This window comes from Podarcis vaucheri (genome assembly GCF_965113315.1).
Source record: "Podarcis vaucheri genome assembly, chromosome: Z".
In the NCBI taxonomy this organism is placed as follows: domain Eukaryota; kingdom Metazoa; phylum Chordata; class Lepidosauria; order Squamata; family Lacertidae; genus Podarcis; species Podarcis vaucheri.
This window is the reverse complement of record NC_138758.1, coordinates 4,334,530-4,349,415: the sequence shown is the minus strand read 5'-3', so window position 1 is coordinate 4,349,415 and position 14,886 is coordinate 4,334,530. Positions and strand designations below refer to the sequence as shown.

General features: G+C 41.7%; 1 protein-coding gene across 13 annotated transcripts in view; it reads left to right on the top strand.

Moving 5' to 3' along the window:
* The window catches only part of DLG3 (discs large MAGUK scaffold protein 3), a 110,505-nt gene that overhangs the window by 83,749 nt on the left and 11,870 nt on the right, over positions 1-14,886 (top strand). For all 13 annotated transcript variants that reach the window (XR_014215445.1, XM_082207400.1, XM_082207399.1 and 10 more), the window contains one exon: positions 12,898-13,012. Coding sequence is in view for 12 of the 13 variants with exons in the window: in XM_082207400.1 (XP_082063526.1) it covers positions 12,898-13,012 (115 nt within the window). In the remaining variant the exon portion in view is untranslated. The remainder of the gene's footprint in view (positions 1-12,897; positions 13,013-14,886) is intronic.

Genomic DNA, 14,886 nt, shown 5'->3' with positions numbered 1-14,886 from the left:
TAAAATTAGGCAAACACAACCTCAGATGAACAACATACACTGTGTCATGATTTTTTTTTAACACATAAGGCCAAAATGGAAAAGCCACATGTGAAAAACAAAGTACACCTTATGATTCATTTGCTTATGATTCAATAGCTTTAGCAGCAATAACATGAAGTAATTGTTGTCTGTAGGCCTTTATCCGTCTCTCACATAGTTATGGAGGAATTTTGGACCATTCTTCTTTACAATGTTGCTTCAGTTCATTGAGGTTTGCTGGCATTTGTTTATGCACAGCTCTCTTAAGGTCCCGCACAGCATTTCAGTTGGGTTGAAGTCTGGATTTTGACTGGGCCATTGCAACACCTTGATTTTGTTCTTTTTCAGTCATTCTGTTGTAGATTTGCTGGTGTGCTTGGGATCCTTGTCCTGTTGCATGACCCAATTTCAGCTAAGCTTCAGCTGCTGGGCAGATGGCCACACAACTGACTGTAGAATACTTTGGTATACAGATAAGTTCATGGTCAAGTCAATGGTTGCAAAGTTCCCAGGTCCTGTGGCTGCAAAACAAGCCCAAATCATCACTCCTCCTCCACCGTGCTTGACAGTTGGTATGAGGCTCTTGTGCTGACAATCTGTGTTTGGTTTTTGCTAAATGTGGCACTGTGCATTATGGCCAAACATCTCCACTTTGGTCTCATCTGTCCAAAGGACATTGTTCCAGAAGTCTTGTGGTTTGTTCAGATGCAACTTTGCAAACCAAATCCATGCAGCCATGTTCTTTTTAGAGAGATGAGGCTTTCTCCTGGAAACCCTTCCAAGCAAACCATACTTGTTCAGTCTTTATCCAATTGTACTGTCATGAACTTTAACATCTAACATGATAACTGAGGCCTGTGGAGCTTGAGATATAACTCTTTTTTGCAATTTCTCTGAGCATTGCATGGCCTGACCTTGTGGTGAATTTTCTGGGACATCCACTTCTGAGAAGATCGGCAACTGTCTTGAATGTTTTCCACTTTTGAATAATCTTTCTCAGTGTAGAATCATGGACTTAAAATAGGGTTGAGATGACCTTAGAAGCATTCTGAGTTTCATGGGCCACAGCAATTGTTTCTCTAAGAGCCTTGTGTCAACTTTCCTCCTTGGCATTGTGTTAAAACACACCTGAATGCTCCAGACCAGCAAACCGATAAAACTTCAGCTTTTATAGAGGTGGGCATATTTGCTGATGATCAATTAAGCAAGGGCATTTGATTAGCAGCCCCTGTCTGCTGCTTAGCCTCTTAATTCCTTTGGAAACAGTAAGGGTGTACTTAGTTTTTCACACATGTTTTCTTCATCTTGGCTTTATTTCCGTTGAATAAATCATGACACAGTGTATGTCATGTGCTGTTGTTCATCTGAGGTTGTATTTACCTAATTTTAAGACCTGCTAAAGAACAAATGATTGCTATTATGTCCTGATATGTAAAACCACAGAATTCAAAGAGGGTGCACTTTCTTTTTCCCATGATTGTACATCACAAAAGCAATAAACAACTTTTTCCCACAGTGCTGACTTCTTTGCTCTGAAGGCAACCTGGTTTAGGTAAGTTTTTAATGTTTGACGGACTATTGTATTTTAATATTTTGCTGGAAGCCGCCCAGAGTGGCTGGGGAAGCCCAGCCAGATGTGTGGGGTATAAATAATAAATTATTATATTGGAGTATTAAGATTGGGAATGCTTGTAGGAAACATATATATACCTTAAAGCAGGGGTTGGCAAGGCTTACTGGGCATGGGCTGGATCACTCCCGCGGAGATCCTCCATGAGCCGGACCAGCACAGCGCGACTTCAGAAATCGCATCTGTGCATGTCCACGGTACCGGAAATCGCTTCTGCACATGCCCAGATGCCAAAAATTGCACCTGCACAAAAAACGATTCTTGGTGTCTGGGCATGCACAGAAGCGATTTCCAGGGCCATGGACATGCACAGACGCGATTTCCGGCATCTGGGCATGCGCAGAAGCGATTTCTGGAGCCATGGAAGAGAGTCCCTGCGCCATGCTGCGCCGGTTTAGCGCAGTGTGCAGGGACTCACTGAGCTGGAGGCTCGGTTCGGGGGTGGCTCATGGGCTGGTTAAGCGACCCTCATGGGCTGCTTCCAGCCCATGGGCCTTAGGTTACTGCCCTCTACCTTATAGTTTTGCAGTGGTATAAGTTTCCTGCTTGGCAGGGGGTTGGACTCGATGGCCCTTGTGGTCTCTTCCAACTCTATGATTCTATGATTCTAAGTCACAACTATCAAATTTTTAGAAGACATCTGAAGGCAACCCTGTTTAGGGAAGTTTTTAATGTTTGATGTTTTATCATGTTTTAAATATTCTGTTGGGAGCCACCCAGAGTGGCTGGGGAAACCCTGCCAGGTGGGCGGGGTATAAATAATAAATTATTATTATTACAAAAAGGGAATTGTAACTATCACCAGGTATAATGTAGGGGTGTGTGGATGTGAGTCTATATTCACACTGCAAAATTCCTAATCTTTAAACCGTTAACAATTACCAAATCAAAATAATCCTTGATGGTATTACCTGTTGCCTAACATACTACAGCCAAAGGTATAGATAACTGCAGGCTACTCACCATATATCAAGTTTCATCCGCCACCGTCATCCCAATGGAAACAAGGCTCTCACTACAGTACTGTAAGACAGAGTAGTTCCGCCTGGCCTTTGGCTTGGAGTTAGTTTTATTCCCTCCCCCTCTTTCTTTCTTTTTCCTTTCTCCTCCTGTGATGAGGCTGCATTTTAATTGTTTTAATGTTGTATTTTAATCTTGTTTTTAAGTTGTATTCATTCAACTAGTTTTTATTATTGTTTTTTAGCTGCCCTGATCCCCGCCATCGCTGGGGAGGGTGGGGTATAAATAAATTTTATTATTATTATTATTATTATTATTATTATTATTATTATTATTATTACTTACCTGTGTAGCTGACAGCTCCTTCTACCTAGAGATTGATTCCTTTCTGGCTTTTGAGGCTGACCTGTCTTCTTTGTTTATGTCTTTCATTTCACTGTGTTGTCTAATCCTTGCTCTTGGATCCAGTAGGATTGAGTTGGTTTTGCCCCTTTTTCCTGCTTGCCCTGTTTCCTGCCACTAGATTCTGTGAAGCTTTGAGAACAGGCACTGTTCTGTGCCTCAGGGCCTGGAAGTAAAGCACCTGCCAAACTGCAGAGCCTGAAGACTGGTTATTTAGCTCCAGATTTCTGTTTAACCATTCTGAATGGAATAAGGACCTTGGAGCCCTTGCTGAGTCTTTGTGGAAGCTGCTTTTAAGTTGCTGTGACTCTAAAAAGCTTAGTTGTCAGTTGCTAGCATGTATTAATGGGCCCAAGAGTCCCTCCTGGCTCATACACTCTTACTACTGTACCTGAAGGTTAATAGCCATGTCTGCCCAATTTTATGTGGCGCTTTTAAGAATATTGCTTGACACCTGAATTGGACCTACTGCTAGTAGTGACGTGTTTGGTAGAAAGAATCTCTGGGAGCTGCTGTGTTACCAGTAAGAGGCTTATGCTAAACTTGCCTGTGGTTAATGTTAAACCTACTTCCTCCCCCACCCTTCTCTTGGCTATTTCTTCTGAGTACAGGTGGTATTTTCTGTAGCAGGAATTACTCATGTGCCAGTTCGGAAGGAGAGTGATCAGTCTTAGTTTGGGTTTATGAATAGATAAACTAGGTAGCAATGGAGTCATTCAGGGACTGTTTTTCTGAACATGAACAAGGTAGCATATTTTCATCTCTGTTGAACTCATTTGCCTGTTGTAGGCTCTGCTAGATATCAGGGTAGTACCAAGTGGAAATTCTGTCCCATCTTAGCCCAGGTTAAGAGGATTTTCAAAACTTCATTTACTGTTCTGCTTGCTTCAGACCCAGCTGTATTCCACAGGTGCTAGAGCAGGAGTGGAACCTATGGCTATCTAGATATTGGATTAAAAATCCTGTCATTCCTGACCATTGAGCATGCTCACTGGCATGCTGGGAGTCCATCCGTATCTGGAGGCTCTGCATCTTAGCGGGTAATCAAGTTGGGATAATACACGTGCCACTTCTCTAGTGTACAGCCATTAACATTTTCTCTTCACTTATTGAAAGGTCCACTAACCAGTTCTATTACATTCTATAGTGCAGCTTTAGAATCCTACATGGTCTGCTGAAAAGGCCTTTGATAACGTCTCCTGCCTGTTTATGATAAAACTGTTAGAAAGGATGGGGTTTATAGAAACCATTATAAAAGGTATAAAAGATACAAATATAAAAGTATTATAAAAAATGTACAAACTGCTGTTGGAGTGGGAAACTAAAGAGGAATTTGTGAAATCGAGCATGATTAAGTGGGCACAAGATGTGGGTCACAATATTGATTATGAATTATGGGGAAAGTTGTGGAAAATAAATATTAATTTTACACCTTGTTATGCGATAAAAGAAAATATGATGAAAATGACCCACAGATGGTATTTGACACCCACCAGATTGGCGAAAATGTCTAAAAAAAGAAAAAAGTATATGTTGAAAGTGTAATGAAATTGAGGGATCTTTTATTCACATGTAGTGGTCCTGTAAAATCATTAAGGCATATTAGGAAATTATATATGATGGATTTTAAAAGATACTTAAAAAAACTCTTGGAGATGGTAACAATGGAGGTCCCCCAAAAAGAAAAGAGTGTACTACTATATGCCACTGCCACAGCTAGAATCTTATTGGCACAAAGGTGGAGAACAAGTCTAGTACCCACTAAGGAAGAATGGCATTGTAAGGTGTTTGAATATGCTGATCTGGCTGGTCTGACTAAGGGATAAAAGAAAATGTAGATGAGGAATGGACAATGTTTATTGACTATTTCAAGAACCAGTATAGACAAATACATAGCTTAGCAGGTCTTGAGTAAAACCAGCAGAGTTGAAATATTTGATAGATAACAAACGATGATTAAAAAGAGTTGGATTATGCAGAGTAGTAGAAAAGCAAAGGAACTAGGAAAAGGGTGGAAGGGAAGTCATATGATATATGTATACATGCTGTATTTGGTACGAAGTTGTAAGTGGGGGAGGGGAGGGGGTTAAATATGCTCTATGTTCCTGTTTTTGAAAATGCAAATAAAAAATAAATGGTGTGTTCCAACCATGGGGAAAAAATCCTGCATGGTCTACTACAGCAGTCTAATGGGGATTAACACAGCTAATGGTACAGAGACTAAATTACCTAAAGAGGTTTAGTATATTTCCAAACTTTGATCAATGCCTTTTCAATAATTCTTGGCAAACTTGAGCTGACAGGTTTACTTTTTTCAAACATTTGTTACTCTTTTTCTATCCAAGTAAATATAACTAGATGATGATTTAGCCAAACTTTATTATTTCCTAGTGTATTGTTGGGGTTAAAGTGTGGGACTAGGATTCAGGAGACACTGACTTAAAATTGCACTCAGCCATGAAGCTCTGTTGGTGACTTTCGTCCAGTAAATCACACTTTACTGGTTGTTGTAAGGATTAAATGTTATATGTGAGGAACAATGTATACTGCCTTGAGATCTTTGTATTAAGTACTGAATATAAATATAATAAATAAAACTCTTAGGAAAGATCAGCTGGGAGTATGTGAATAAAAGCCAAGGAATTGTTAAAAATTGCGCAATCGAAGTGGATAGTTACATAAGGTCAAGGGAACCTACCTAGTCACATTCTGCATTAGAAATAAGTAGCATAAATGCTAAACTTTGCATCTATTTTTTTGCAGTCGTGAGCCATAGCAAAAACATTTTCGGTCTAGATTTTTATATATTTTGCATCAGAACTTTTATTATATGTAGCACAAGCCTACTGACTAAGTTAGTGCTGAGTTGGAATTGTTTTAGTTTACAAGTTTTTGCCAAATAATTTTAGCGCATAATCTATAGAGGTCATTAGAAGCTGGAATTGACTTTGCAGAGTTCAGGTTATAATTTTGAGAAGAAATACTCCTACTTATTCTTGACATGGTTAAAACGGGTGCTTGACTGGGTACCCAGATGAGAATAAGGCTGTTCACCAAATTTGTGGCTGTGCAAGTGTGTGCATGCGCATGCATGCATGTGACTGCTTATGGCATGTTTTCATGCATGCACATGGTACAGGAGGAGATATGAGAAAAAACTGCTTTTTAGTAGCTTCTTCTTTACTCAATGAAAAGAGTTTTCAGTTTCTATGTTGCCTGTACGCTACATAGACAGGATTTCTGTTTTTCAATGAGCTGCAAAAAGAAATGCCAATATGATATTTACGGTTCTTGCTTTTGCAAACAGTGGTACCTCGGGTTAAGTACTTAATTCGTTCCGGAGGTCCGTTTTTAACCTGAATGTGTTCTTAACATGAAGCACCACTTTATCTAATGGGGCCTCCAGATACCGCCGCGCTGCTGGAGCATGATTTCTGTTCCCATCCTGAAGCAAAGTTCTTAACCCAAGGTACTATTTCTGGGTTCGCAGAGTCTGTAACATGAAGTGTATTATGTAACCTGAACCATATGTAACCCGAGGTACCACTGTACTAGATTGTTAGCCTGAGGGCAAGGACTGTAGTGATCTATAGACTGCTCTGGGAGGAGTTTTGTTTTATTTTGTTTTTGCTGAAGAGCAGGTTACAATTTCTTTAAATAAAATAAGATATTCATTTAGATTAAGGTCTGCTTAAATTGCTGAAGCACAGGAATTGATGGTTTAAAGCAGGGGTTGGCAAAAAAAAATTAGCTGCAGGCTGGTCTACCGTCCCTCAGACCTTGTGGCAGGCCGGAGAAGCGGCACCAGTGGGGGGAAGCTGGAAGAAGAGGCAAGGGGGGCAAGTAGTCCTCCTCCCCAGCCCCAGCCCCAGCCCCAGCCCCTGCGCTTACCTTCCCTGGGGCTGCTGCTTCTTGTTGGGTAGGCAGAGTGAGAAGAAGAAGAAGAGTTTGGACTTGATATCCCGCCTTTCACTCCCCTTCAGGAGTCTCAAAGCGGCTCACATTCTCCTTTCCCTTCCTCCCCCACAACAAACACTCTGTGAGGTGAGTGGGGCTGAGAGACGTCAAAGAAGTGTGACTGGCCCAAGGTCACCCAGCAGCTGCAGGTGGAGGAGCGGAGACGCGAACCCGGTTTCCCAGATTACGTGACTACCGCTCTTAACCACTACACCACACTGGCTCATCCGCTCTGCTCTCTAGCCCACAGGAGCACCAGGGTGGCGGCAGCAGAGGGAAGATGAGAGGCGTGAAAGGGCTGGCTCCGAAGAGGGGCTCCTTAAAATAGCACTCAGCCAGCTCAGCCCAGACCCCTTTCCTCCTCTAGGCAGGGCGGGGAGAAGTCAGGAGGAGGGAGGGTGGAAGCACCGCCATGGTGTGTGTGAGGAAGGCGGGGGGATGGAATGGCACAGGGGGGAAATGGCGCAGCCCAAATGAACAGAATCCCCACACCAATCCACGGACAGTCCGCGGACCAGATCCTGAAGGCAATTGGGCCTGATTCAACTCGTGGACCTTAGTTTGCTGACCCCTGGTTTAATGTAAATATTAAATATGACCAGGCTTTAAATAAGTTAGCATCAGTTGTTCGGGGCAGCAACTTTATGCCTGGATGAATAACTACTGAGGAAGAAGCAAGTGCAATGAAAGGAGGAATGTGGTAGAATTCTGGAGAGAAAGGTAGAGCCCAAAGTTATAGTGAGGGAAAGGGGCTGTCCTAGTGAAACCCAGGCCTTGCCTGCTTTACATCTCAGTAAGCCAAAATATGACTTAACATGACCACGCAAATGTGGTGGCTTTTCATTAGGACCTCACACTTACTGTAGCCAAGGTCTGTCCTACGATTGCAGATTGTGGTTAAGGAGGAGAGACCTTACCCACGATCCTGGGTTCAGATGTCATGCCAGACCAAACCTTGACTGCTGCCATCCTGCACTGACTTAAAAAGCCCAGAGAAGAGCAAAGTGGCCGCAGTTGCCTTCTTGGGAACCAGCGTGATCATGCATTCATGCTAAGCCATTATTAGCCATAGTTTTGGTGTGCCAAGGATATCCATGCTACCTCTTCCCTGTTGAGGAAAACCCCTCCATTTTAACAATGAAACCAATGGTAGGGTAAGATTCTGGGTGTGGTGGTGGTGGTGGGGTCAGTGAACCTTGCTATTTTCAAACACATTAATCTCATTAATCGCATTTGCACAGCTCTGATCAGAGTTTGTTCCCAAATAGTACTGTCCATTTGGTTTTGTTCCCATTCCTTTGTTTGTAGAGGTTTAGGGGCTGTTGTCCATGAGACTGCAAGCATTACATTGACTGTTCTGGTGTGCTTTGTCAATATTTGCTTTCCAGGAAAACTTGCTGGGGTCTCTGTAGCATGAGTGTTGCAAGGTACTTAAAAGATTTGTGGCATGGTCCATAGATACAAATTCACATAAAGTTTTCCTACAGTATATGTGCATGTACTGTATGTATATATATTCCAATTCAGATTTTAGAATTCAAGCCAACAAATTTCCAATCCAGATCTTCCAGATAAATAGATTAATTTATTTTGCACCCTATCTCAGATCATCACAACTTAGTTCCTGTTCAGTTCCTTTACCCCTAATTCATTTCCCAATAGATCCTTCTTGTCATCAGGATTGAGTCCCTTCCTTTCTAGGTAGTCACCTTGACATAATATCTTACCTGTGACACTTAAAAGATTTTGGGACCTGATCCACTATGCACCCAGCAGTACCACTTGTTCTGTAAATCTATGGACCAGTAGCACCATTCAGACTAGAAAAAGTGTATGTCAAAAGGTGCTATTTGATACCTTATGCAGAGCGTGGCTCACTTGCTTTGCATTTTATCCCTTCTTCCCCTTCCTTTGGGCTGCTTTACAGGCTAAATTTTAGTGAGTATATCCTGCAGACCCACACTGTGTACTTGCTAAAGCTGTAATGGTTTGAACTGGATATTAGGGTTTTTCTTCCTGTCACCTGACTGCCTGTTACTTGACTGCAGTCAAACATTCCAAGAATACCACTGTGCCAGCTTATTATAGTTTCATTTTGTAGCAAGGACTGCTTGCCCCCTAGCCCTGCATCAGTAGGTGGCAAATCTGTCACCATATCAAAATTTCTGTCTTTGGCCACCTTCTATAGCAGCAGGTATCTCCAAACACTAGTGCAAGTAGTCATCAGTGGCAAAGGCTGCTACCTAATAGTGTTGGACTAAGATCAGAGGGACCGGGTTCAAATCAGTCGTGCAGCTGATTAGGCAGAGTTGGGTCAGTATTGCACCTCATGGTGTGGTTGGCATTCTAAATGGATATGCTGCCCTGAGCTGCTTGGGGGAAAGATGAAATAGAAATATTATAAAATAATTTATTGTTTTGAAACAACATGCATACCTATCAAACTTCTTTATGATTTAAAAATATTTGGCAATATTTGACTAGTCATTTGAGCAGTTCCATTATTTGACCACTCAGATGGCCAGCCTAGTGGTTATAGACTCTTTTTTTCTACACATAGCACCAGCGTTCGACATTTTTCCAGGCACATTTTGCACTTGGCTGTCGGTCACTTGCAACCAAGTGAAGCTGCCCAAGCACCAGGATGGTGCCTGACGTCTCCACCGTCTGGAGGTGCCTGCCTGGGGAATCCTTGGATCTTGACTGTTTTGCACTCTAGCAGCACAACCTGTGGAATAGAATTTTATGTACAATTAGAATGAATTTCAGGAACCAAAAAGTCTTGTTGAAAAATAGGACTTTTGAGCCACCTGGCTCAAAAATGACAACTAGGTATTCTGTTATGGCAACTGTAACCACATTTGGCACCTAGCTTATATCTGAGTTTCTAATACTGTATAGCACATACTTTAAGCATATGTGGAAGTTTCAGTTGCAAGTTGTATTGTCTCCACAGAAATGCTTGTGGTTGACAAATATTCACAGTTGGTGGTGATTTCTGTGAGTTCCATGGAATGTCCCAGCAAACAGCCAGAAGTTCCTATTCTGGAGCTTGCATAACTGTAGAAACAATATTTTAGCCAGATAACATAAGACAGAGAGATGGATTAGGAAACAGCTGATCTAGATTGGTCAGAGGTATGCAACCAAGTTTGCAGTTTGGGAGTTCTCCTACAATCCGTACTATTCCTGGAGGATGCAGGTGGCATCACCACGCTTAGGAGTGACTTTTTCTTGTTTGGCCTGTACACACCATATGTTTTCTCAAAGCTACTTTGATGTTTTGAAAGCAGGAAGTGGAGGTTTCTTTGTACAGTGGTACCTCGGGTTACATACGCTTCAGGTTACTCCGCTAACCCAGAAATAATACCTCGGGTTAAGAACTTTGTTTCAGGATGAGAATAGAAATTGCACTGCTGCGGCACAGCCGCAGCAGGAGGCCCCATTAGCTAAAGTGGTGCTTTAGGTTAAGAACAGTTTCAGGTTAAGAACGGACCTCCGGAACGAATTACGTGCATAACCAGAGGTACCACTGTATGTGGATGCAGCTAGTTCTAGGTTGCTTGTAAACTGCTTGGAAAGATGCACTTCTCCTGTAATCAGAATAATTTGGGGGTTTTTTTTTGGTGTGAAGCACAAATAAGTTGATAATCTGCTTTTGATTTTGTATACAGTTGCTGTTTGCATCTTTTGACCTTCATATTTAAGGTTTTGAAGAAAATGCTAATGGTACATTTGAAGCAATATTTAGAAGAGAACTTTTAAGTGATTCATGTTGATTTTTATCTGTATTTCATTGATGCTTTCATTTTTGTATTGTATAGTCAACTTGCAACTTATGTGTGTTTAACTTATACACTTTCAACTATGCAGTTGGAGGCTGGCCGATTGAAATTGCACAAATTAAATGCACTGAAGGCATAGAGCTTCAAAGCCCTTTTTCCACAGGGTTTTCCTGGTGCAGAAAGAGTCTTGACTTACTGGGCTTTGGGAGGCTTTCAAGTTCTCCTGAGATCTGAGACAGCCCCGCAAGATCTTGTGAGAGCCTTCCAGAGCCCGGTAAACAGGGTGAACAACTCAGAATTCTCTCTGTTGCTTGGGGGATAAGACCCATTTGACATGCCAGTTCAAGAAAGTAAGATTGCTTACTCAGGGTGGTTCCAAGATGTATGTATGTTTGTTTATTAACTATATGCAATTTTGACTTTATGCACTATCCCTGGAACGTGACCTAAGCACAAGATGTGTGTCAACAGTATTACAGTTTGAATTCTGTGGAATGTATACTGTAATATAATAAAATACAATTTAAGAAACAAAAGCAGCAGTAAAAAATGCTGTTTAAAAAAAATCATACAGCACACAGCACATTAGAATTGTTACAGCAGGCAGAAAAATCTACATTTTCTGCTAAGGCCACCAACAATTATCAGTTGGTCTGGGAGGAGGGAGTTGGGGAACCCATGGTTTAGATAATCCCTAGAACCACTGCCAGAGTTAGAAAGCTTTTATTAAAAAAAAATAGTCAAAATTCTTAGGCTTTTGCCTGTGCCAGATAGCCAATTCTGTGAAGTTCCATGCACAAGAATCTTGGAAGCTGAATGGTCTAGCGCCTATATGCTGTTGGAGAATGACTGTGCCTCCCAGGAGCAGTGGGAAGCTGTCTCCTACTGCAGGCAGGGTAAGCTGTATAAAATTGGAATATATACAGCTTTCAGGTTCTGCACATCTCTAAAGGGGTATTTATTCTGCTAAATTAGCCCACTCTGAAGAAAACCCCTCACAATCTCTATTCAGCCCCTTACCAAAGTTCCCTGTACACTGAGTGTGTACCTGCTGCTACTACTACTTAACTTTTATTTAGCAACTATATATCCTAGGTACTTATATAGAACATAATTATTTTTCCTAGAAAAAGAGGATGCAGCGTTGAATTCAGAGCGCAAAGCCAAAGGCCCACCTCCCTTGAATACCTTGCTTAACTGTAATATATTGCTGTAGCCTGTTTTTTAGGGTGGTCTAAATAAAAAGGGTGAACAGGGTACATTAAATCTATTTAATATTGATAGCATCACCTATGTACTGCGTGCATATTGAGTACCTAGGTGCATATTGATGATTAAGAACATATGAAGAGCCTTCTGGAACAAGGTTTCATCCAGACTGTTTCCAGCAGTCGCCAGGTGTTTCTGAGAAAGCTCTTTACCAGAGCATGAGTTCAGCTGCCCTTCTTCTACTGGTGTTCAGACACTTGCTGCCTCTGAAAAGGGAGGTGTTATGAACCAGCTAATCTTTGGCCATCAGCACTTTCTGTAGCTGTGAATTCCATAAGTTAATTATGTATTGTATGAAAACAGTACTTTCTACAGTCTGTACTGAACTTGCTGTCAGTCATTTTTTGTTAGGTGACTGAGTTCTAGTATTGTGAGAGGAAGAAAAAACTCAATGTTCTCTTCATACCACCCACAATGTTTTAAACTGTCATGCGCCGCCTTAATTGTAAAGCTCCAAATCCGTTATCCTTTCTTCATTTGGTGTTCCATCCCCTCAATCACTTTAGTTGCCCTTTTGTGTAGTTTTTGAGTGCACAGATACAATTGTACCATGAATCTGATACTCAGTTGCTCAACATTCATCACGAAGGTTGGTCACTGTGAGCTGTCTCTCTAGCACATCTATATGTATTTTGCACTATTGAGCAGGAATGCCATGATCAGACTTATACAATCTGCAGCTTTCTAGGCCCAGATCTCAGTTGGCCATGGATAGCTAATGTGAACTGTCTTCACAATGTGCATTTTGGAGTTTCTTTCTGGTCCCTTGCAGATAAAATATATATTGTGCTTAATTGAATGGGGACACGAGGTGAGCAAAGGTGTTGTATGCCTGTTTCCTCCCTGAACTCACCAGCATCATTTTTCTTGCAGAGTACAGCCGTTTTGAGTCTAAGATCCATGACCTCAGAGAACAGATGATGAACAGCAGCATGAGTTCAGGATCTGGCTCTCTTCGGACAAGTGAAAAGCGGTCTCTCTATGTCCGGTAAGTAAAGTTGCCACCCTTTCTCATAGATGAATACATATTGGTCCTCCTGGACATTTCTTTGAGTGTGCTGTACTAGTAGAAGGTCTGTTTGATTTTTTTGGAAGTCTCCTTTTTCCAGGAAAAGGAGGTACCTTTGTTCTTTTAGACATCAAATATTTTACTGGCACATGTTGCCTTTTCATTGGTAGCAGTACCTTTCACGGCTGAAGCACATTCAGCAGTAGCTTGGCTGTGCTGGGAGAGTTTGCTACATGCCTAGAGTGTCATCCTTTAGGCCAAGACACTGTGTAGCTAAATTGAATATAGCCTTTGTCACCTCTCTGTGACACCATGCTATATTAGTCTGTATTTCCCATGTGTGTGTCCTGTGTGTGTTGCAGTGGTGGACCTTGGGCTTTTAAATTTCAATGGTGCCCTGTGTGACACCAAAATTTGGTGCCACCTCTCTGTTTCTCACCCTCTGTTGTTGTCATTGTTATGGTGCCATCTTGGCTCAGTGCCTAGTGCGAACAAACCACTCCCCTAAATCTGCCTCTGTATCTTGCTATCTGTAGAAGGAAAAGGAGTTGGTTTGCTATTGCCTTCTGGAAGGGAAGCCATTTTTAGATGAGAAAAGTATTACTATTAGGCAGGCAGCTTTGCTGTATTTTGGCACCTGCTTAAAAAAACAGGCAGGTAATTTTAACACATAATTTATTTTGTATGTTTGTTTTAAAACTGCTTGTTTTATTTATATTTTGTGATTTTTTTTGTAATAGGTCAGCTTGTTTTTAACTTTTTTATATTTATAATGAATATTTTATGTGAACAGGCTTTTTGTTGATTAAGTGATGTGTAAATCTTGTTAAATAAAATACAAAGTTGCTGAGGTCAGCAGGCTACCTATGATTTACCCTATGTGTGCAGTCTTCTGTGACTTGTCCGCTGCCACTTCTCTGTTTGTCACAGGATAACTGCTTTGAGCAGCTAATTGGACAGAACAGCTAGGTAGGGAGGGACAAGATGAGCCTGTAGCAGCAGAGCTATTCCTTTGTTTCTTTTCTCTTTGCTTGCCAACACTATGTCTGTAAGAGGCTAACAAATCTGTTGCCTCAGGAAGAGTTGTTGGGCACAAGGATTTCAGAGACTTGGGTCTTCCCTAACTTTGGGGGAGATACCAAACTTAAGCAATCTGATCCAGTTACGTAAAGCACAAGCCAGTTTTGTAGCTGAGAGTTGTTGGCTCATTGAAGTACATGGATGGTTTCAACTGGTTTGTTGCTCATTGCTGCTGGTGGATATGTCTTCTGGAGCTCCCCACCTTCATAGACACTTTCAGCTCACATAGTTTGCCTTTTTAAAGATAGATTGCCTGTGCTGTAAGGGCTTCTTGTTAACTGTTAAGCTAGCTTGTGTAACATTCTTGATTGCTCCTGTGATTGAGACAGCATTCTGCAAGTCCTTCCGGGTGGGGTAGTTTCGAGCAGGTTTTAACTGAAACTGTTGGAATGGTCTGTCATGCTGCAGGTAGTGGTAATTACTAGGCTTGTTGAAAAATTGTGTTGGGTTGCAAGACAGTCTCATAGTGCACATACGGACCCTGGCTGAGGTACTGCCTGGGTGCCTTACCCACTGCAGCAAATACCTTCCAGGAGAATGCTAAAGGTACTTGCAGGAGACCACAGCAGGTAGGAGTCTGCCTTTCAAAGAATACAGTATAGCAGAAAGTGGCCCCTTTAGTGGGGAGAAAGTGGAATTCTGGAAATGACAACACCCTAAAGATTGTTAAACTGTTGGGCAAGGTATAACCACTGAAGTCCTAGGACAGGGTGGCAAAGAACTTTGGAGCATCCTGCTTGGCAGAATAAATAGTCAGTTCCACCACTTTTGGA